Consider the following 21,223-nt stretch of genomic DNA (forward strand, 5'->3'; position numbering starts at 1 on the left):
TCCGCATAGAATTCACTTATCAATGTAGCTCATTTGATGACGTAAGGGAGCGAAGTTTTAAAGTGAATGTTTGATGCTTAAAGAAATTTCAGTGCCACCCCAAGTCTCCATTAGAGATTTGGCATCTCTGGGTGTACAATACTGCTTGAGAAATGCCTGGTTCATTTTCTTAAGCGCACATGGTTGTTTTTTTTTAGAAGCAGGGGTACTTGGTCACACAGAGTAGGGGAATATATCTCGTGGAACTTGTTTGAAATAGAATGACTTGAGTATGTACAAAATGCATACTGGGTACAATTTGTGAACGCCCAAAGAACGCCACATTTTGTACAGCAACCACAAGTTAAAGAAAACGAAAAGAAACATTCTACAAGAAGCATCAAAACACACCGAAGCACTGCTACTACATTTTGGAAACAAGCGCTTAGCTTGACTTAAATAAAACTACATACAAAGGGCTGACAGCAGTGCAGGTTCACATCCCGCGTAGAAAACATTGCACTTCAATAAATGATGCAAAACGTACATAGAAGCAACACATAAACAAACATGCGAAGCGTGATATAAACAAAGGAGCATGAGTGAGCTTCATACGGCTACATGGAAAAAGCGTATTTTGTCAGCGCCAATTTACGATAAAATCACGTGTGACCACGATTACGACAACATTTTTGTTCTTGTTTCACATTTCCCCCAGCTTGCGTTTTTAATAAGACTGCTCAACTGCGCTTCAGTTGAGCAGTCCTGTTCCTGGGTGTTCATATCCCTGTCATGCGCATATGATAATGCAAAAATAATGAAACATTTTACCGACTAGCCCAGTTTTCCCCTTTTCTTTCTTGGCTGCCTGTGCATTCAAAATGATTTCCAACGCTGTTTTGTTGTCAGTACAAATGACCTATTGTCTTGTTTCTGTTGCTCTGCAGATAACGCTTCTTGCTTAGAAAATTGTATGGAGTTCGGATGTCATTTAAAATATTGACCTGAAAGATGTGTGTTTATTTTTCACCACTTTAAAGATCAAGAAACGCAGCAGCTGAACAACTTTTATCAAAGAAGCTACCTGTATGTATCTTTATTTGTCCACTCTGTATTATATACAAATACCAAGACACATGATGTACAGTAACGAGAAACATCCAGTTAGCTTTCCTTTGTGTGGCGTCTATACAAAAACAATGCTTAGTAACGGCGGTGTCCAGGTTGACTTTCATGACGACCATCGTTTGTACACCGGCCATGTTGCTCCGAATGTTGCTGATAAGCTATCCTGGAGGCGAACGCCAGTCCGTCGTAGTTGCTTGCCGGACTGGGCTAGAAATCCTGACGTATCCGGAGGAGTTTTCTCTTGCGAGTAGAACTGCGAAATGTGTTTGACGAATTCCAGCGTATATCAAACAAAGTCGCGCAATATAACAGGGCACCCAACTGCATCCGTCAGCTAGTTGCCAAGAGCAAATGAAGTCCTTTTAGTAGAAGTTGGAAGACGGGGACAGAAATATTTAACAATATCATGTATCCATGAACCGTGTAAGGTTTGCACCGAATCTGTCGAGCCACCCCAGTTAGCTCTGCCACGGTAGCGGTGGATGCAAGTAGCCTGATTGATTTTTGTTCTAGGTACTATGGGGTTTATTGGCGTTTAATCCCAGTCACGTTAAGTCCAGCGTAAAGAGCACCCGAGTAGTTCCCACCAAACGCCAGCACGAGGAAGACCAGTGACACCGATCCTCTTGTCTTTGTCTTCCTCACTTCAGGAGCCATGCGACCACAGCGACGCTTGTGCTATCTTCGTCATTACATAAGAAATGAACGTGTTAAGACCGCATGGGCATTTAGTACATAATGACGCTACGGAAGTGGTGACTTCTTTGGTTGGCTGGGTTGTTCACAAGAAATTCTCTAAAAATAAATAGGGGGTGTTCGGAGCTGCACAGTAGGTTCTGATGAACGCCGTAGCGGGAGTCTCCTGATGACGTGCAACCAGATGAAAATGTGACGGCCCCCTCCACTGAAATGCAGCCGTTGTAGCTGGCAATTGAAGCCCTGACCGGTGCTGGATGGCCTTCTGCTCAGCAGCAAAGCCACAACAACGGGTGAAGAAAATTGCCAACACTTGCCAGGTCTCTTTAGAGTAAATGGTTGTAAGGCCGCCTCTGTCATTGTCAGGCACAAAGCCATTTCTCGTTTTGTAAGAAATTGATTCACACAGTTTAAACTGTCGTGTAATGCTTCTTGTATGCATGAACATGATGGGCCAGATGTCGATATGCATATTACCTACATATACTGAAATTATATCACACGGTGGAAGGTGGTATGCAATCTCTACCATGATGGTAGAGCTTGCGTTTTAATGAACGTTGGACGTATTAAGCCACATTGCAGCACTCAGTGACTAACAACGCGTTCCTATGTCTGACCTTCCTTTTGTGCCTTGTCTCTTGTTTGTGCTTTAAAAAGTTAATCAAACGTGTTCTGAATTTCGACAAGCATGGCTTTGCAAATCCGCAGGCTTTGCCAATCCGCAGTATTTTGCAGGCCAGGCCTTTGCAAACATGGGCATGACTTAAAGTATTACTGGTCATTAAGGAATATAGTGATATTGATATTTCTGCATTCTCTCTGCATGGTCCTCTACAGTGTCGACTAAATCCCAAACAGTATCCAACAAGCATCGTCGCCTCTGAAGGCGGCTACACTTCCTGGAAATAGATTACTCCTGCTTTACCACCATAAACTTGGTTTGTTTGCCTACTTTTTGCACTTTTTAAAAACAACTGCTCAAGCAGAAAGGACTTCAATTACATCCAAGCCTTGCCAGGTTTAGGCAACAGTACTACTTTGGTCACCTTCCAACATTGCAGGAGCTGCTATTTTTGCGAACTTTTGTTGTAAATGTCCTGCAAAGCCACCTTCCATTCTGTACAAAACCGGCCATTGCGGCATACTATCTCCATTTGGACAGTTGCACATTTTAGCTTTGTTTACGGCAGTACACATTAAAGCTCACTTGATGTGATGGGGCCGACATAGATATAGAGGCAGAATATTGTTACGAAAAAGCTACGGAAGGACAGAAGAGGAGAACGAAGTGCGCTTGTCTTTAGAGCGGCTCGGTGTCGGCGCGGCAACCCTTTGCCCTTTTTCATCGATTCATCTTTAAATAAACGCACCCCATCGTAACAGTTTTGGTGGAGGTGCTGGGTAAAACAACGGCGCCCCCGAAGAACGACAACGAACCGACCGCTAAGGCGCAATCCGTGGAGCTTCGACGAAGTCGCCGAATTGCCGGTCTGCCACCAGAGATGGCTTCTGACGGCGACAATCCGCCACCTTCTACCAGCGTTCCATGGCAGCCCTACATCGAGCCACGCACCTTCGCTGGAAAAGACGGAGAAGACGTGGACGGATGGCTCAGCTTCTACCAACGAGCAAGTCGGTTCAATGGCTGGAATGCCACCGCCCAGCTTAACAACATCGCCTTCTTCCTCAAGGGAACAGCGTCTGTGTGACTTGAAAACCATGAAGAAAGCTTGACAACTTGGGAGAAGTTCGTAGACGAAATTAAGAAGTCTTTCGGAGATCCGACAGCTAAAAGGAAGCGTGCAGAGCAAATGCTAATGCAGCGAGCTCAAGTCCCCGGCGAAACTTGCACTACGTACATCGAGGAAGTGCTTAAGCTGTGCAAGGCCCTGGACCCTCAGATGTCAGAAGAGGATAAAGTTGGCCATCTGCTGAAAGGGATCGCTGAGGACGTGTACCAGTTCCTCATAGGAAAAGACCGTCTGGAATCCGTAACGGACGTCGTTCTGCACTGCCGCACATTTGAAGCGCTCAGAGCTCGGCGTATCACACCGAAGTTCGGTCGCCTGGCCAACGTGACTAACGTCGCCAGTGTTGATGTGGTCCCAGCTCCATCCGACCTCGCCTCAATGATTCGGCAAGTGGTGCGCGAAGAGCTTAACCGACGCCAGGCGGTTTCCCTCTCGACTGCTCGGGTTCTCGAGCGTTTCTCTTCCGGCGACTTTGGTGAGACGTCCATTACCGCCGCCTCCGTAGATGCCTACAACTTTGCGCCTCGTCCAGGAGTGTCAAACCATACTACGAACGCGCATCCCAGTTACCAGTTTCACAACGGTTACTCACGCAGACCGCCTGCAGTTCCTCAAGAGTGGGACGGCCGTGCCAGTTATCCTCCTACTGACAATTTCAGTGCGTCCCGTGAACGCCCCATCTGCTTCCAATGCGGCATTCGCGGTCACGTCGCCCGATTTTGTCCTCACCGCCGTCGCACGTCACCACCGTCCTATGAACGACCGCGTACTTTTTATCGGTGGGGCAACCGACAAGGTGACGAGACACGTTGGTCCTCTGATTCTGATAGCAGGACGCTCTACCAGGCGAATTACCGTAGCGACTCACCAGCTTCTGTGCGGAGCTTGACGCCGCCGCCTTCACGCCAGCGCAGGTCTCCATTTCCGCGACGGCGTCTCACGTCACCGCCGCCGGGAAACTAGGCGGCGTGACCAATGGAGGTGCGGTCGCTAGTCATCGTCAGCTACATGCCCCTATGCCTCCGCCAGTCGCCATGTGTCATAATAAGATTCGTGTTTTAGTGGACAATGTTACTACTTTGGCCTTAGTGGACACAGGAGCGAGTGTCTCTGTTATCAGCCAACATTTCAAAACGCGACTAGGCCGTAAAGTGATGTTTCGCTGGGACACCTCTAATACATTTCGTGCTGTGAGTGGCGAGTTGCTGCGACCTATTGGTGTGTGCACCGCGAACGTTTACTTCTCCGATAACGTGTATCAAGCCGAATTCGCAGTGCTTGCTAAATCCACTCACGACGTAATTCTTGGCCTCGACTTCCTACAACAGTGCGGTGCCACTGTTGACTGCGGTACCGGCGAGCTTTTCCCTCTCCTCTTGCTGACCAACCTGCTACATGTTCACGCACTCTCGCCGTCATTGAAGATACTGTCTTACCGGCACGTTCCTTATCCAGAGTACGAGTTGCTGCTTGCGGTGTCGACGCCGATACATTTGATGCAATTGTTGAGCCTGTGCCTTCGATGGTTGTGAAGAAAAGTGTGCTCGTACCTCGATGCGTCCTCTCTGTGGCCTGCAGAACAACTACACTATGGGTGTCAAATTTAGCCTCCCAGTCTGTTGTGCTACCCAGCGGTATCCGCCTTGCCTCTTTTGAAGTGGATACCAGTCTCAGCATAGGCGCTTTAACTGATGACACGTCCTATGAATCCCAAGAGCACGGTGCTGAAGACTCGTTGCCGTTTCTAAAAATGATCAACAAGTCATTGTCCTCAGAGAAGCGTCAAGCCCTGGTCAGCGTCCTTCGAAAGCATGCGTCATTGTTTGATTTCGCGCAGAACGCTAACAAAGTTCACGTTCCAACTACGGGCTCGCCACAGGATCGACACGGGGCCCGCGCATCCCATAAGGCAGAAGCCTTACCGCGTGTCCGCGTCAGAGCGCAAGATCATCGTTCAACAGGTCGACGACATGCTAGCCAAGGGCGTCATACAAGATTCCTCTAGCCCTGGGCTGCGCCGGTCATCCTCGTGAAAGAAAGATGGGTCCTGGAGGTTTTGTGTCGACTACCGGCGTCTCAATTCTGTGACGAAAAAGGATGTGTATCACTTCCCCGGATCGATGACGTTATCGACTGTCTTCATTCCGCATCCTACTTTTCATCTGTAGACCTCAGATCGGGCTACTGGCAGATACCCATGCATTCAACTGACAAAGAGAAAACCGCTTTTGTGACCCCAGACGGCTTGTTTGAGTTCAACGTCATGCCGTTTGGTTTGTGCAACGCGCCTGCAACATTTGAATGGTTTATGGACACGGTACTGCGCGGCCTGAAATGGGAGATTTGTTTATGTTATCTTGACGACGTCGTCATTTTTGGCCGCACCTTTGCAGAGCACAACCATCGACTGGACGTTGTTCTGACGTGCCTTGAACAAGCTGCCCTTACCCTCAACTCAAAGAAATGTCACTTTGGCCAACGAGAGGCGCTAGTACTTGGACATCTAGTGGACAAGCAGGGGGTGCGACCAGACCCACAGAAGGTCGCTGCAGTTACCGGCTTTAAACAACCGCAGTCACAACGCGAGCTGAGGAGCTTCTTGGGTCTTTGCTCGTACTTCCGACGTTTTGTGCCCAACTTTGCCGATACTGCCTACCCTCTGCAGTGTAACGACCGCAGCCTGGATGGCCTCTTTGCCTCAGCTGCTCAGCCAACAGGTAACAATGGCTTTGTCATCCAAGATGACCTGTTCTACAAGAAGAACTACGCGGCTGAGGGTGCCCGCCTCCTCTTAGTGGTCCCTAAGAATTTGAGAAACCACGTACTCCGTGCTATGCACGACGACTCCACCGCTGGACACCTGGGTTTCACCAGAACATACCACCGCATTCAGGGTCGATTCTATTGGATTGGTATGCGACGCGATACAGAAAAGTATGTGGCCAGTTGTAACAAGTGCCAGCAATTCAAGCGCCCGAATACTGCGCCGGTCGGACTCCTTCACCCGGTGGCGCCACCATCATCTCCTTTTGAAATGGTTGGAGTTGATCTTCTCGGCCCATTCCCACGCTCATCCAATGACAACCGCTGGATTTTAGTCTGCGTCGACCACCTGACACGTTATGCGGAAACTGCAGCGATGCCAACGGCCACGGCTCTTGATGTTTCGAGATTCCTCCTGTCCTCCGTTATACTGCGTCATGGACCCTCTCGTGTTATTGTGAGCGATCGCGGTCGCCAGTTCGTGGCCGACGTAGTCGAAGAGCTGTTGCGTCTCTGTGCTTGCCACTTTCGCCACGCGACCCCGTATCATCCGCAGACAAATGGTCTCGTCGAGCGCACTAACAGAACTTTGACCAACATGCTTTCGATGTACGTGGATTCCAGGCACAAAAATTGGGATGACATCTTGCCTTTGTGGGGGAGCACACGCTGCCACCTTCTCCCGCGGGCGCTCGCCTGTCGCCGGCGCACGGAGCGCCCGCGACAGCAGCCGGGTGGACATCTTGCGCGCGCACACCGCGCGCTGCGGGGAGCCGGGCGAACACGGGAGAAATGCACTTTGCCCTCTCCCGGTTCTCGCTCGCCTCTCGCGACGCGCGTGCCGCGTGGGAAGAGGGAAAGTATCCGGCGGGCGAGGAGGACACTCCCCTCGCGGAAAGGCAAAAAGGCATAAAAGAGCGCGACCGAGAGACCCCCAGGGTCTGACCTCGCTTGACCTTCTGCCTGGACGGATTTTTACCTGCTGAAAGCCGTGAGTGACCTCGTTCGCGTGACTACCACACGCGACGAGGCAAGCCTATTTTATTAGTTGTTATACAGAGCGGACTTCCCTCTACAAGTGTGTTTTATTGCTGACAGCAATAAACGTTGTTGAGTTGACTCGCTGGTTGCCTTATTCGCCCGAACCCTACGTAGCTGCGATTACACGCGCTACGGGTTGGGGAAGACCCCCACATTTGGCGCTACCAACGTGGTTCGAATTCGGCAACACGGCGAGTTTTCTTTTCTGTTTTTGGAGCTGGGACTACTGAAGTTGCAGTAAACAATGGCGACGGGCTTGTCTGACTTTCCAGATTTGTTCATGTTGTCGGAGGTCGCGGGAGATAATCAGATGCCTAGTGCTAACGCGGCGGCAGCTTCCGAACAAACCGGTAGCTTTGATTTTGAGTGTTTCACGCGGAACAGTCGGGATCGCGGAAACGCCACGTTGGCAGGGTTTAGGCCTGAGAGTAGGCCTAACACGCCTAACACCTCGCCGCGTCATCCCGCGGACTCAGAGCCACCTATGCCTCTAAATAGTTCGACGCAAGCTGCGGATGCGTCCGAACCTTCGGGCGGTAGTATTCCGTCAAGCGAAATAATGCTGCAGAATGCGCTGCAAGTCATGCAGAGCTTAGCCGGCCCTGCAGAACACCATGCGGGCCCCGTCGCAGAGCGAGCGACCACGAATTAAGGTAGACATGCCTACCTATAGTGGGTACCACGATCGCACTAGTGCAAACGAGTACCTCGACCGTCTGCAGTATTATCAGCAAGCAACAGGGCTTTCAGACGCCGAACTTCTCGCGCGCGTGGTCCCTGCTTCACTGACTGAACAGGCGGCTCGTTGGTTCCGACTGGCCGGACACAGAGCCCGCACAGTAGAAGAGTTCCGCGCGAACTTCCGCGAGGAATTTCTTCCGGCCAACTACGAGTGGCGTTTGAGGAGAGAGTTGGAGTTGCGTACCCAGCATCCGGACGAGTCCCTGCTGGAGTATGTTCGAGCGATGGACGAACTTTATCGTCTCGCAAGCCCTCTCGCCACCGACGCCGATAAAGTCGAGCGCGTCACACGGCAAGCGCACCCGACTTTCGCGGCCTACTTCAGGGGATGTAGGTACCGAGACTTAGACGAGCTCGCCACCGAAGCAAAGCGCATCCAAGGGGACATCCTCGCGGCGCGAGCATACCGTCCGCCTCCACCCGCCGCGCTGTCACTCGAGCCTCGCTGCGCGTGGAACGGCGGCGGGATCGCTTCACATTCCCCGAGGGTCGACGCGTCGGCATCGTTCGCCGACGAGCAGGTCCAGCGTGGTTGGGAATTATCAGACCGCGCCTTGGACCCGTACGCCTACGCGCTGAAAACAGCACAGCATAACGCGGCACGCAGTGCGCCGCGGCAGGAACTTGCGACTAATGCGAGAACAGAGGAGCGGCACATGCCGACCGCCGAGCGTGGAAGCTACGGCCCGCCGGATTGGAGCGACGGGCGCCCACGCCACCGAGGCTTCGGTGGCCGTTGCTACCAATGCGGCGGACTGGGGCACATCGCCCGTGACTGCGCAAGCACGCCGGGCCAAGGTCGAGCACGTGGTTCGGGAAACGGGCGAGGCCGCCGGTGATCCACCTTGGGTCCCGGGCGGCGATCTCGAACACAACTGGCGATTTCGATTTACTTGCGCCTTTGGCTTGTCGCGTAGGAGATGTCGCGGACTCGCAGGCGCCGTTCATCGAGCTAACGATAGCCCGAAAGAAGTTTGCCGCATTACTGGATACTGGGGCAAGCGCTTCTTTATTTGGTGACGAGGTGTTGCAGCATCTCCGCGAGAACAATATCCGCTTAAGAGATAGTGACATCACTTTCCGCCTTGCTTCCGGCACAGCACAATCGAGCGGTGCAGCTAGACTAGTTATTCGTTGGGAGAGACGCGTCAGGCGACAACGCCTCGTACATCTTCCCGGTCTGTCAGTGCCTGTTATTTTAGGTCGAGACTTTCTCGCCAAGTCGGGTATTTTGATAGACATCGCCAGCGGAGGTTACCGAGAGAACGGAACGGGTGTTTTGAAGCGTTTCGCAAAAGCGCCCGTGCCTGCGGCGACACGCCAGTCTCCGGGGGCGGCGCGAGCGGGCCACACCCAGCCGCAGCCGAGCGAGCAAACCGTAATCGGTAAAGACGATCAAAGCAACGGAGAGACGGTAGCACAACATTGTGCCGCGACGTTGCAAGGGGCAGCGCACCCACTTTTGTCAGAGGTCAACAGCCTGCCGGAGAGAGAAAGGGCACGACTGTCATCGCTGTTGTACGAATACGACGCGATTTTCACGGACCGGCCGGGCCTCACTACGTTAGTCAGGCACAGGATAGACACGGGTGACGCTGCGCCGTGGAAATGTAATCCTCGGCCGATAAGCTTGACTAAACGGAAAGCACTTGACAGCGCCTTAGACGAACTCATCGACACAGGCGTTGTGGAAAGGTCGAACAGCCCATGGGGCTTCCCGGTAGTTCTAGTCCCGAAGAAGGACGATACTTATCGCCTTTGTGTAGACTACCGCAGGCTGAATGAGGTTACGAAGAAGGATGCGTACCCTCTACCCTCCATTTCCTCTTTAGTATCTAACCTAGGCGGGGCGAAGTACTTTACGACGCTCGATGCTAGTCGGGATATTTTCAGGTCGAAATGGACGAGCGTGACAAAGAGAAAACGGCTTTCACTTGTCACCGCGGGCTCTTTCAGTTCAAAAGAATGTCTTTTGGCTTAGGTCGGAGCTCCCGCTACTTATCAGAGGTTGATGGCCGAGTTCTAGGAGATGCGAAGTGGCAACATGCGCTCGCATATCTCGACGACATAGTGGTTTATTCGAAAACATTCGACGGCACTTGGCCACACTTGAGAGACGTCCTGCCAGGTGCGGTCGCGGGTATCACGGTGAACCGAGTAAAGTCAGATAGCTGCGAACAGAATAACGCTGTTGGGATTCACGTTGGGACAACGGCCCTTCTGCCGAGTGAGGATAAGTCGAGGCTATACTGAGCTAACCCGTCGCCGAAAGATAGGCGAATGAGACGCTTTTGGGATTGGTGAACTTTTATCGCCAATTCATTTCCAGACTGCCGGCAGTGCAAGCGCCTTTAACGAAGCTCTTGAGGAAAGACGCGCGTTGGAATTGGGGTCCACAGCAGGAGGCGGCACTGCGCGGCTCTCAAAGGTGCTCGCTGACACGGCAGAGTTGCAGCTGCCCGACTTGAACAGGGTTTGTGATTCAAACAGACGCAAGCGACCTGGGTCTAGGTGCAATTTTGCTTCAGGAGCACGGAGGCATTCTCCGGACCGGTTGCGTTCCGCGAGCCGTTCGTTGACGCCGGCGGAAAGGAACTATCGTCCAGAGAAGGAGTGCTCGCGATAGTGTTCGCTATGCGAAGTTTGAGATTATGTCGACGGAGTGCATCACGATTGAGACTGACCACATGGCTCCCACTTGGTTGAGGCGCTTGAGTGAGCCGAGTGGTCGCCTGGCGCGTGGGCACTGCTGCGCAGCGTTAACGACTTTCACCGTGCGCTACGCAAAGGAAAAAGCAATGCCGCAGCGGATGCACTTTCGCGAGAGCCGTCCAGGCGAGGGGGGGAGAACCCTGGCGTAGCCCGAGTAAGGGACGCGGAACAACCGTCGTGTCTGGCGAGAGCGTGAACCACGTAGATGTTGTCGGTTCCGCAGGAGTTGTCTTCAGCAGAAAGGACTGTCGAGGCTCAGCAGAAGGATCCGTTTGGTCGAAAAGTGCTCGAGGGCTCCGAGAGGGCGGCGCGGCCGCCGCACCACATGGAGGCAGCTGGTATTGCTGTCGGTGCGGAGAGCTCAGGAACAGCTGGTAATGCTGTGAGCGCACTGGATTCCTATCTGCTGAATTCCGACGGCGTCCTGCTGAGGTATATTCCCACCGAGAACGACACAAGTGAGGCGTTTAAGGTCGTGATACGCGCGGTTGAGAGGAGCACTGCTACGTACTTTCATGATTCGGCATTGCTGGGCACGCGAGCGCCCCAAGACTTACTTTAATTGTGTCGCTTGCTACCTGGCCAGGATGAAACGGGACGGATTCGCTACGCCCGAGCGTGTCATGTTGCCAAAGCGTGAAGCCCCGAGGCGGTACGACCGCCCGGCTTCTGCAGCCTATCGACAGCCAGACTCCCTGGCAAATCGCGGCATGTGACACATTGGGACCGTATCCCACAACACCGAGCAGGAACAAATTCTTGCTGGTGGTCACGGATCTTCAGTAAATGGGTAGAACTTTTCCCCTACGAAAACTGACGGCACGGGTGATCATGGATAAGTTGATGGAGGTTTTTACCAGGTTTGGTTTTCCGGAACATTGATAACGGACAATGCGTCCTACTTCACTGCAAAGGTGTTCGTTGATTCATGCGCCGCACTTGGCATTAAGCATAAGAAAACGACAACCTACCATGCAGTCGAACCCCACTGAACGAGCAATCGCAACATCAAGCACATGCTTGTCGCGTTCTCTGAAAGGCATAAGGACTGGGATACCTACCTTCCAGAGATCGGGTTTGCATTGCGATCGACAGTGAACCGCTCGACTGGGTATGGCCTTTTTCTTAACCTGGGGAGAGAGCTGCCGAATCCGATGGATACGGTTCTCGCGGATCGCAGCGGAAGGCCAGTCGCGCCGTCAGCACGAGCTGAATACGCGACGCATCTACGTGCCAAGATGAGGAAGCTTTACATAATGCACGCTGTAAATCTTCGCACGCAAGGGCACAGCAGAAGGCGCAGTACGACCGCTCGCATCGGAACGTCCACTACGAAGGGGGGATCGTGCTTCGACGCCAGCACGTTCTCAGCGCTGCTAGCAAACAGTTCGCTGCCTCGCTGGCGCCGAAGTGGACCGGGCCGTATAAAGTGCGAGAGAAGGTTTCCGCTCGCTTGGTTACCGGCTCGCGAACAAGAAGGAAAGCCGATCGGCGGACCGGTACACGTATGCGACTGAAATTCTACGTGCCGCGTGATGAGTCAGTGGGATGACGATCATCCCTCCCTCAACCGCGATCGGCGAGAGAGAGCAGCCAACACCGAACGACAAGCCCGCAGCCGCGCTAAACTTGCCAGCAGCGGGGACCACCGGTCACTCCCGGGCCCGTTTGATGTCTCTGGCAAATACAAGGCGTCCACGCGCAACTCGCAAGCTAGTGTTACCTATCTGGTGCCGACGTTCTGCCAGATGGAGAATTACGACCACCCATGCCCGCCGAGACGACTCGGCGGCTGCCCTCCCTTCGGGAGTCCCCACGCCACCAGAGGCAGCGTCCGGCCTCACCTCGGACGCCAGCAAGACCTGCCCAGTTCCACGCAATCGCACTCCAGGCCTTCCCCCCGGACGCCCGCAAGACCGCCCCCCTCATACACCCCACGCCTCGCTTCCCCAACGCCCTCGCCTCGCCGCCCACCTCTGCGGCCGCCGAGGCTCAGTCGCCGGCCCCACGGGAGCCCGGCGAGCGGACCCCAAACCGACAGGGCCACAGCACCCGGGACGTGGCAACGTGGACGTCGCAAGACGGCGTGGACCCGCCGGCGGCCTACGTATCCGACCGGCCTTGGCGGCGGCAGGAGAGGGCTCGCACCGCACGCCCCCGGAGCGGCTGTTCCGGCTGTTCCAAGGCCGGACATCCGGGACGTCGACCGGAGGGCGAGGGCGGGCGCCTGCCTGCCGCTGCCGGCGGGTACGAGGCTGTGCGGCTGTGGGCCGTGCGGGTCCACCAGAGCACGACCGGGGGCCCTGCACCGGATACGAACGAGGGGTTCGCCCAAACCCACCGCGAACAGCAGCGGCCGCCTAGCGGGGCAGCCCAGGCCATGCTGGCCCGAGCGGCCCGGGAGACCGAGTTCGCGGAGTGGCTGCTCCAGTGGCGACCGGCCACCCAAGCGCCGCTGCTGGAGCGCCCCAAGAGCAGCCACCCGCGGGCCAGCCGAACCGCAGAGCCCCCGGAGGGCCCAACGGCCGGGGATACGGAGATGGCGGGTGCCGGGGATACGGAGGCGGTGGGGGCCGCAGCGGCTGCAGCCGCGCCGGAGGAGAGGCGGTGGCATCGGAGGTGCCGAGCGAAGACGCGGCACCGCTGGACATGGAGGCCGAATTGTGCGCCATGATCTCCGAATAAAAGGTCCATCTCCTGCGTCCGAGGGCCTTCTAAGGGGGGGAGGATGTGGGGAGCACACGCTGCCACCTTCTCCCGCGGGCGCTCGCCTGTCGCCGGCGCACGGAGCGCCCGCGCAGCAAGCCGGTGGACATCTCGCGCGCGCACACCGCGCGCTGCGGGGAGCCGGGCGACACGGGAGAAATGCACTTTGCCCTCTCCCGGTTTCGCTCGCCTCTCGCGACGCGCGTGCCGCGCGGGAAGAGGAAATATCCGGCGGCGAGGAGACACTCCCCTCGCGGAAGGCAAAAAGGCATAAAAGATTGCGACCGAGAGCCCCCAGGGTCTGACCTCGCTTGACCTTCTGCCTGGACGGATTTTTACCTGCTGAAAGCCGTGAGTGACCTCGTTCGCGTGACTACCACACGCGACGAGGCAAGCCTATTTTATTAGTTGTTATACAGAGCGGACTTCCCTCTACAAGTGTGTTTTATTGCTGACAGCAATAAACGTTGTTGAGTTGACTCGCTGGTTGCCTTATTCGCCCGAACCCTACGTAGCTGCGATTACACGCGCTACGGGTTGGGGAAGACCCCCACACCTTTTATCACATACGCCTACAACACCGCAAAGCATGAAACTACAGGCTACAGCCCTTTCTATCTTCTTTATGTTAGACCACCCCGCAACTTCCTTGACACCATTACCTTTTACTCCTCATGCGACTCTTCTCTTGCCCAGACTCTCTGCCGCGCTGAGGAAGCACGCCGCATAGCTCAGCTCCGTACGTTGGCATCCCAGGACCACTCCAAGATCCGCTATGATGCACGACATAAGAATGTGTCATACGACAAAGGGGACATTGTATGGCTTTGGACACCACTTCGTAAGCGCGGCCTGTGCCAGAAGTTTCTGGCTCGTTACACGGGCCTTTCGTCATCACCGATCGCCTCAGTGATGTAACCTACTTGATTGCTCGCCTCGTGTCTAATGGCTACCGGTCTAAGAAGACGCAGCTTGCTCACGTCGCTCGCCTGAAACGCTGTCATCCACGTGACTCAGAGTGGACGTAACAGTTACTCGCCCAGCGGGCTTCGTCTGTGAAGGGAGGAATGTTACGCAAAAGCTACGGAAGGACAGAAGAGGAGAACGAAGTGCGCTTGTCTTTGGAGCGGCTCGGTGTCGGCGCGGCAACCCTTTGCCCTTTTTCATCGATTCATCTTTAAATAAACGCACCCCATCGTAACAATATGTTCCCAGATATGATTTAGATTTGAGGTATCTTGAATTGAACAATAAATGAACATGGGCGGGGTCTTAATAGCTGACGCTACGGCATGCATGTGTGACAGGCGCATGTCTCGCCTACTTCTGCAAGTATTCTACAAAAAGATGGAACACACGTTAAACAAGGTGATACGACATGTGTGAAGACTACAAGTGAGCGTTTACTGAGTCATGCTAGCACCTGCCCGTCATATTGAAGAAGTGTAGACATGTGCTGTACGGATGTCACAGGTGATTCGCTCGATATAAAAAAAAGCTATTAACTCTTTCGTTACCGTGGGAAAATGTGCCTCATTTTGTAGGTTTTCGTAATTATTTTCAGTAGTACACATTATCACGGTTACACTGTCATGCTATATATCAATACAAAGTTAAATAAACGTATTTTCTAACGACATTACATTTAAAAACAAATATTAAGGTGTAACAAGTAATAACTTTCATGAAAAACAGGATTCATTGAAAATTTCACAGAACATTTCCAATGTGGTGCTCATAACACAAAAGGAGAAAAAAAGAAAAATAATGTGAAATATACAAAATGTTTGTTAATCAATTGTACATAAAAGAGGAAAGTTTGAAATGTCTAGCTCATAAATCATATGAGTTACAAATTTTTATTTTCCGCATAGTGGAAAGTGCCTTGTCCCATCAGGTGTCGGAATGATAATTTTTTTCACTACAAAATTTTTAAGCACAATACTGCAATAGATATTAGTAAAAAGGAAAGAAATTAGCTCCTGAACCATGGGTATTTTAGAAATTTATGCTAAATTTTAACTCAGAAAAAAAATCTCAAATAGCAAACATAACTCTGAACATGGCACCAAAACAGCGTAAGGTATGCCTTTACCGAAAAAAAAATTGTAAACTGTGTAAGCAACAAATATAGCTTCATAATGCATTGTTTAGTAGTGGCAACAAAATCTACAACCATATCTCAAAGCTCTAAGATGTGGAAAAAAATATATTGCTAAGGTTGGTGTGGCACTGGGCAAAACAGTTTTTGGCTGTAGAGAAACACAAGCAAACATTGCCAGTTTTACAGATGACATTGTTTTATGGTCAAGTTCCTTGTCCTGATAGGACTTCTTGCATCTTCTCCGCTTTTCTAATATTGATTGCACTTGCTTTCTCTCGCTTGCCCGTGTACACATAAAATTGTATGGTGTAGCCTGTCTCGAGGGTCAGCGAGCACCCACAACTTGTACCCCATAGGACTGCTTCTTCAGGATTTACGTCCACGCATACTTATTCTGTTCACGCAAATCCTTTTATTACCTCCGCTCTGAAAACACAAAAAACGTCGATCGCTTTTGTGAGCCGCTTTTGCTTCACTGCGCAGCATCATTCCCAGGCCGGGTTCTCTTCTTGGGATAAACATGACTCCCTGCTAGGCTGATGGCAACAGATCTCCGCCATATACTGTAGAGACACCGTAAATTAGAGATATAATATGCCAACATCCTTAGGACATCTCAAGCGGCCTAAAAAATCTGTTACCTGTGAAGTGCTAGATTACTGCCTAACAGCTGACGACGATCTGGGCTTGTTTGCGAGTTTCCGTCGCCCGAACTAAATTCGACGATTAGATACCATCCTCAGAGTCACTGCTGCTAGAAACTGCAGAATAATCACTTGCAGAAACGACAGAATCGCCAGAAGGACGTTGTTAGCGCACGGGTCCGGTGGCCGGATCGTCGGCCATCTTCGTGAGCAAGAAGCGAACCGCGCACTTTGAACCGCCGTTAAAAATCGCCGCCGCGCGGAAAAAGAACAAACTACGCAAGAATCAAAGATAAGTGCTTAGAAAATGCGCTAGATGGCGCAGCTAGTCCATAGGAGCGCCGGTATTTTTAAATTTTCGCGCGGAGCCTATGGGTCACCGGTGACCCATGTTTATAGGGCGGTAACGAAAGAGTTAAAAAACAGGAAAACAAGAATAAAACTGAAAACGTGAAAGTGTGCCCATACAAAGTCTTGAATATTTATGGCTCTGCAGGTGCTACTAATGTCTTCTAATATTTTTCGTTGTTTTATTCACCTTAAAAAATTTTGAACAGCCAAAGAATATCTCTTTTGAAGTATGTAGACTGTAGTTAACAACAAGAGCAAATCTCCTGCGCAGATAGATCTGCTAAGGCATTCTGAGAAGTTGGCCAACGGTTGAATTTCACCTATGAACATCCTCAAAAGAACCGCATTCACCTAATAGACAGTTAACTTGCATATAGTCTCGCCAATGCCACTCGGCCTACTCATGCTGATAGAAACAAAGCCCTGCTTTATGCACCGTTTAGCATGCCGGCATTCTCACTGGTCCCACTTGGACAGCCGTAACATCCGCACCATGCTTTATCAACAGGTGAGCAACTAACCTTTGCAGTCTAGGCCAATGGCGATGACGTCACCACGATGCTCTTTCATCATCTTCTTGAAGTCCTCGTAACTGAGCGAGTCGCAGTTGTCGAGGCCCGCCGAGGCGTACATGCCTCTGATGATGTCGCTCGTCTCGTACTCACTGAGAGAGTTGGTCTTCGCGATGTCCACAAGAGAGCGCAGCATGCGTGTCAGCTCCTGCTTTTGGATCATTCCGTCACCGTGGTTGTCGCACATGTCAAAGATGATGCGGAGTTTGTCGTCGCTCTTACCTGAAAGGGCATGGTTATCACTACAGACTTTCTTGTGAATTAATCATTCTCTCAAATTTTGAACAGTGCGACAAGGAACAGAAGAGGACGCACACAGCGCTGTTGTGACATTATAAAAAACATTTTCAAAATTGGTAATCTCTTTACGGTACATTTGCAAGGGCAATCATAACATTATGCTTCATTTCAACGCCCCTACCGCTTTGTCGCAATCACGTGGCCATGTGAGCAAAACAAGAACAAGCTGCTTAGACGTAATGACAAAATATCCTTAAACTCACGTCCTGGAGACTCTTGTCACCCATGTGTTAATGATCCTCAACATGAATGCTCATTCCTGCTGCATATTCGCGTCCATTAGTTTGTCTCTCTGCAGCGACAATCGATTGCTTAGGTCCCGAGGAGTGTACTTTGTTTCATTTCAGTGCAGTCAAAAACTAGAAAGCGTGAAACAACGTCTACAAGAAACCTACTGTATTTCCTTAATTCCTTTCTCTCATTCTCTATGCGCATTCGTATACAACAGCCAACTACAGGCTTTTATGATTGACGCTCCCGCCTTCTTGATTTCTTTTCCTCATTTCCGCTAACAAAACAAGTACTGGCGCGCGGGGATTGCTGGGCAGCCAAAACGCCAGAAGCCCGTATGTCACGAAGGACACTTGTATAGAACAGCGAGTGCTGCGGCATTCACGAATACTCCTTACTGCAAATGTAGAGTTTATGCAACATTTAAACAACACTTTATTCCTTGCAAAATATTGGCCACGCGCGGGAGACTGACGTGCACACACTGCCAGTGGCATTCGTCGTTAGAATGTGTATGTTGCGATGCTTCCGGCAGAATAACAGCTTGCGACCGGAAGACTATAGGTTTGGCTCATACCATCGGCAAGTTGTTCTTTTTGTCCACTTTCAATTACCATTTCATTTCTACATGTCAATTAAAAAATGTCGCAGTTTCACCCAAAAGGTGAAGCATGAATTGCGATAGTAACTTAGTAGAGAGCTATACGGAGTAACGATAGTAGTGTTATCAGCTGTATAAACTGCCCCACCATGACTGAACTGTCCTCTCTCATTGGTCGAAGCGCACGCTCCATTCAATGAAAGCCCCTTTTGGTGCGCTGTCAAGGTCTCCGCCTGCGGAAGGCGCCAACCGAGCAAATCTGAAGAATGGGCTAAGAAAAAGATTTAAAAAATGCTGAACGCAAGTATACACGCATGATGGGCGGTGCACCTTTGCGAGGAGTCCAAACGTAGTCATCGCGGATGCTGTTGAGTTCTTGGCAATCTGATGAGTAAAATTAGGGCGCATTGCCCGATGTAATAGCATCTCACGTCGTACTAGATGCGTCATTTGTGATAATCAGTTTGTTCTGATGAATGCTCACAAGCCTTAACATTAACGACTTCATTAACTACTTCAAAGACAACTTTGTGATGTTAGCTAGATGAAGCCTAAAGAGGGAGCTAGTTCCCCTATGCTAGCATAGAAAATAGAAAACGCCTCCTGATACAAATATGCATCAAACACGCTACAATAGCCACGAAATTAGAAAAAAGTTAGGTTTACCCCTTGTGAAGAGCACCACCGTGTCCAGGAACTCTTGGAAGCTTATCCGGCCATCCTTGTCCTTGTCGACACAGTTGAACATTTGCTTTACGAAGAGAGAGTCTGGCTTCATACCGAGGGCCTCGGCGAACTCTTGCTTTGACAGTGACGTTCGCATGACCATGATGACGTCGTTGCCAACTTCCTCGAGCTTCCTCTTCTCACCTGGCTTTAATCCGAACGTCTGCATGAAAAGTCACACCAAAATGTAAATACTGCACAAGGTTCGTAATTACGATGCACACATCCTTTGTTGTATCACGAAAAAAAAAATGTTCTATTGTAAAAATATTGTGAATATATCGTGAACATCCTCACAGAAACATTCTCTTTCTTCCTCATCAGCACTGGACGTTTAGGACAGGGTTGTACTACCTTTAATTTATATATGCTACTTATTAAATTGATCACGCCTTCTACCCTTTCAATAATGCTGTAGAATTCATCACAGTTGTCCGTTACGTCCATGTGAATTACAAATCCTATCACGTATTTCCTGTTGTCTGGAAGACCTCCGTAGCATATGCCGTGGCCATTAATCAGCATTGTATACGCTTCACCAGTTCTAATCTCACTAAGGCCAATGATATGCCAGGCACTACCTGATAATTCCCTGAGGAGCCCTGCTAAGCTAGCTTCACTCGCTAGGGGTCACGTGTTATGTATCTATAGATGTAGCGCACATGCTTCCTAATGAAATAGCGCCTGACTTCAAACGGCTTTAATTTTTCTTGTATTTCATATATTTGACCATTTATGGGGCACTGGGTAAGTGCCACTTTGACACGGGGGCGTTCATCTTCATAGACGAGTATTTGATTATCACCAACAAATCGGTTGAAAGTCTTGCTAGTGTAGTAGAACAGACCCTTGATATCTTAAGTATTCCGAAGGGTTGAAATTCACTTCGGAAATGGAATCTAATGAAAGCATGCAACTGCTTGATTTAAAGCTTGCTTTCGGTGAAAAGCACATTTGTCGAGATTACAGGCCTACAGAGCACTTTGCCTTTTACAAGCGCGCACTCTAAACTAGAGAAAACGCACGTCGCAAAAAGGCAATAAAGAAATCATAAGAGCACCTCAAGTTAGAAAGCAGGTCAAGCTTTTAGAATCCGGAAATAATTCGTGTTGCCTACTTTGAATTTTGTGTGAAAGCCTTTTAAAGCTGTTGAAAGAAGACTAAGCCAACTGAGAAAGCAGGAAGAAAAAAGCGAAAAGCGGTCCCATATTTGTAGAACATCTCACACATTGTAAAAGAGATAGCCAGAAAATACGGGAGCTGACATGTTCTAATTTGTTGGTTGTTGTTTTCAAGTGTGCAAACCATGAAGAGTTTATTCCATGACTGGTGGCGCTCGTTTTGTCAGTTCTTCTCTTTGTATGTGTGTGTTAATTTGCATCCCTCTTCTATTACAGCAATAGTGATGTGTTCATTGAGCACATAATTCACACCATGGCTTTCTGCATGGATGGCATGAGATCGATTCAAGGCAGCTTTGATCATGGTAGATGACGATCGCATGTCTAAACAGTTCTTGACTGATGGTACACTGATTTATTGGTTCATTGAATATATCTTTTTCGATGATCATATGCGTTAGGATAGTATGATGTTTCTTCAATGACAACTATACTATACTATATTATATTATACAGAATGCTAATCTTGCAATTTTTAACGTGGCTGCTATCAAAGTTGAAATATTGACGTCGGCTTTTTGTTAAGGTTGTAGGTAGGCTGCTGTTGAGCTCTAAAACGCCAACATGAAACAAGTTTATCACGGATGAGCTGTTAACCTTCAATATCAGTGCCTCTTAATGGCATTTGATTATTATCTGGCCGTGGTTCAGTACACTGGTTCGGTAGGTGACGGGAATCACATGTGATGCGGGTGGCAGTGGGTGAAATGACCCCGTGTTCTTCGCATAACATTGACGCCCATATTGGGTGAGATCTGCATGACTTTTTGACGAAGGCAGGCTAACTTCTGCCAACACTAAAGGCACATCAGTCCTTGCACTCTGCGGAGTTCCATTGAAGCGCGGCAATACAGCGGCTCCTGTGGCTCTGTGTTTTGATCGAATATTGCTTTGATTGTCCATGTTTCCTGCGAAATCCCCGCGCTATAAAAATACATACAAGCCTGGACAGATATCCAGCACGAACTCTAGCTGTCACAAGCTATCATTCCC

The 21,223-nt window shown here is 50.6% G+C and overlaps 1 protein-coding gene across 1 annotated transcript in view; it reads right to left on the bottom strand.

Moving 5' to 3' along the window:
• LOC119434619 (dual oxidase-like) overlaps nucleotides 1-21,223 on the bottom strand; it is a 112,121-nt gene that overhangs the window by 77,514 nt on the left and 13,384 nt on the right. Inside the window, 2 exon segments of the mRNA XM_037701724.2 lie at nucleotides 17,141-17,413; nucleotides 18,990-19,212. Of these exon segments, the coding sequence (XP_037557652.1) occupies nucleotides 17,141-17,413; nucleotides 18,990-19,212 (496 nt within the window).

This window comes from Dermacentor silvarum, unplaced genomic scaffold (genome assembly GCF_013339745.2).
Source record: "Dermacentor silvarum isolate Dsil-2018 unplaced genomic scaffold, BIME_Dsil_1.4 Seq13659, whole genome shotgun sequence".
In the NCBI taxonomy this organism is placed as follows: domain Eukaryota; kingdom Metazoa; phylum Arthropoda; class Arachnida; order Ixodida; family Ixodidae; genus Dermacentor; species Dermacentor silvarum.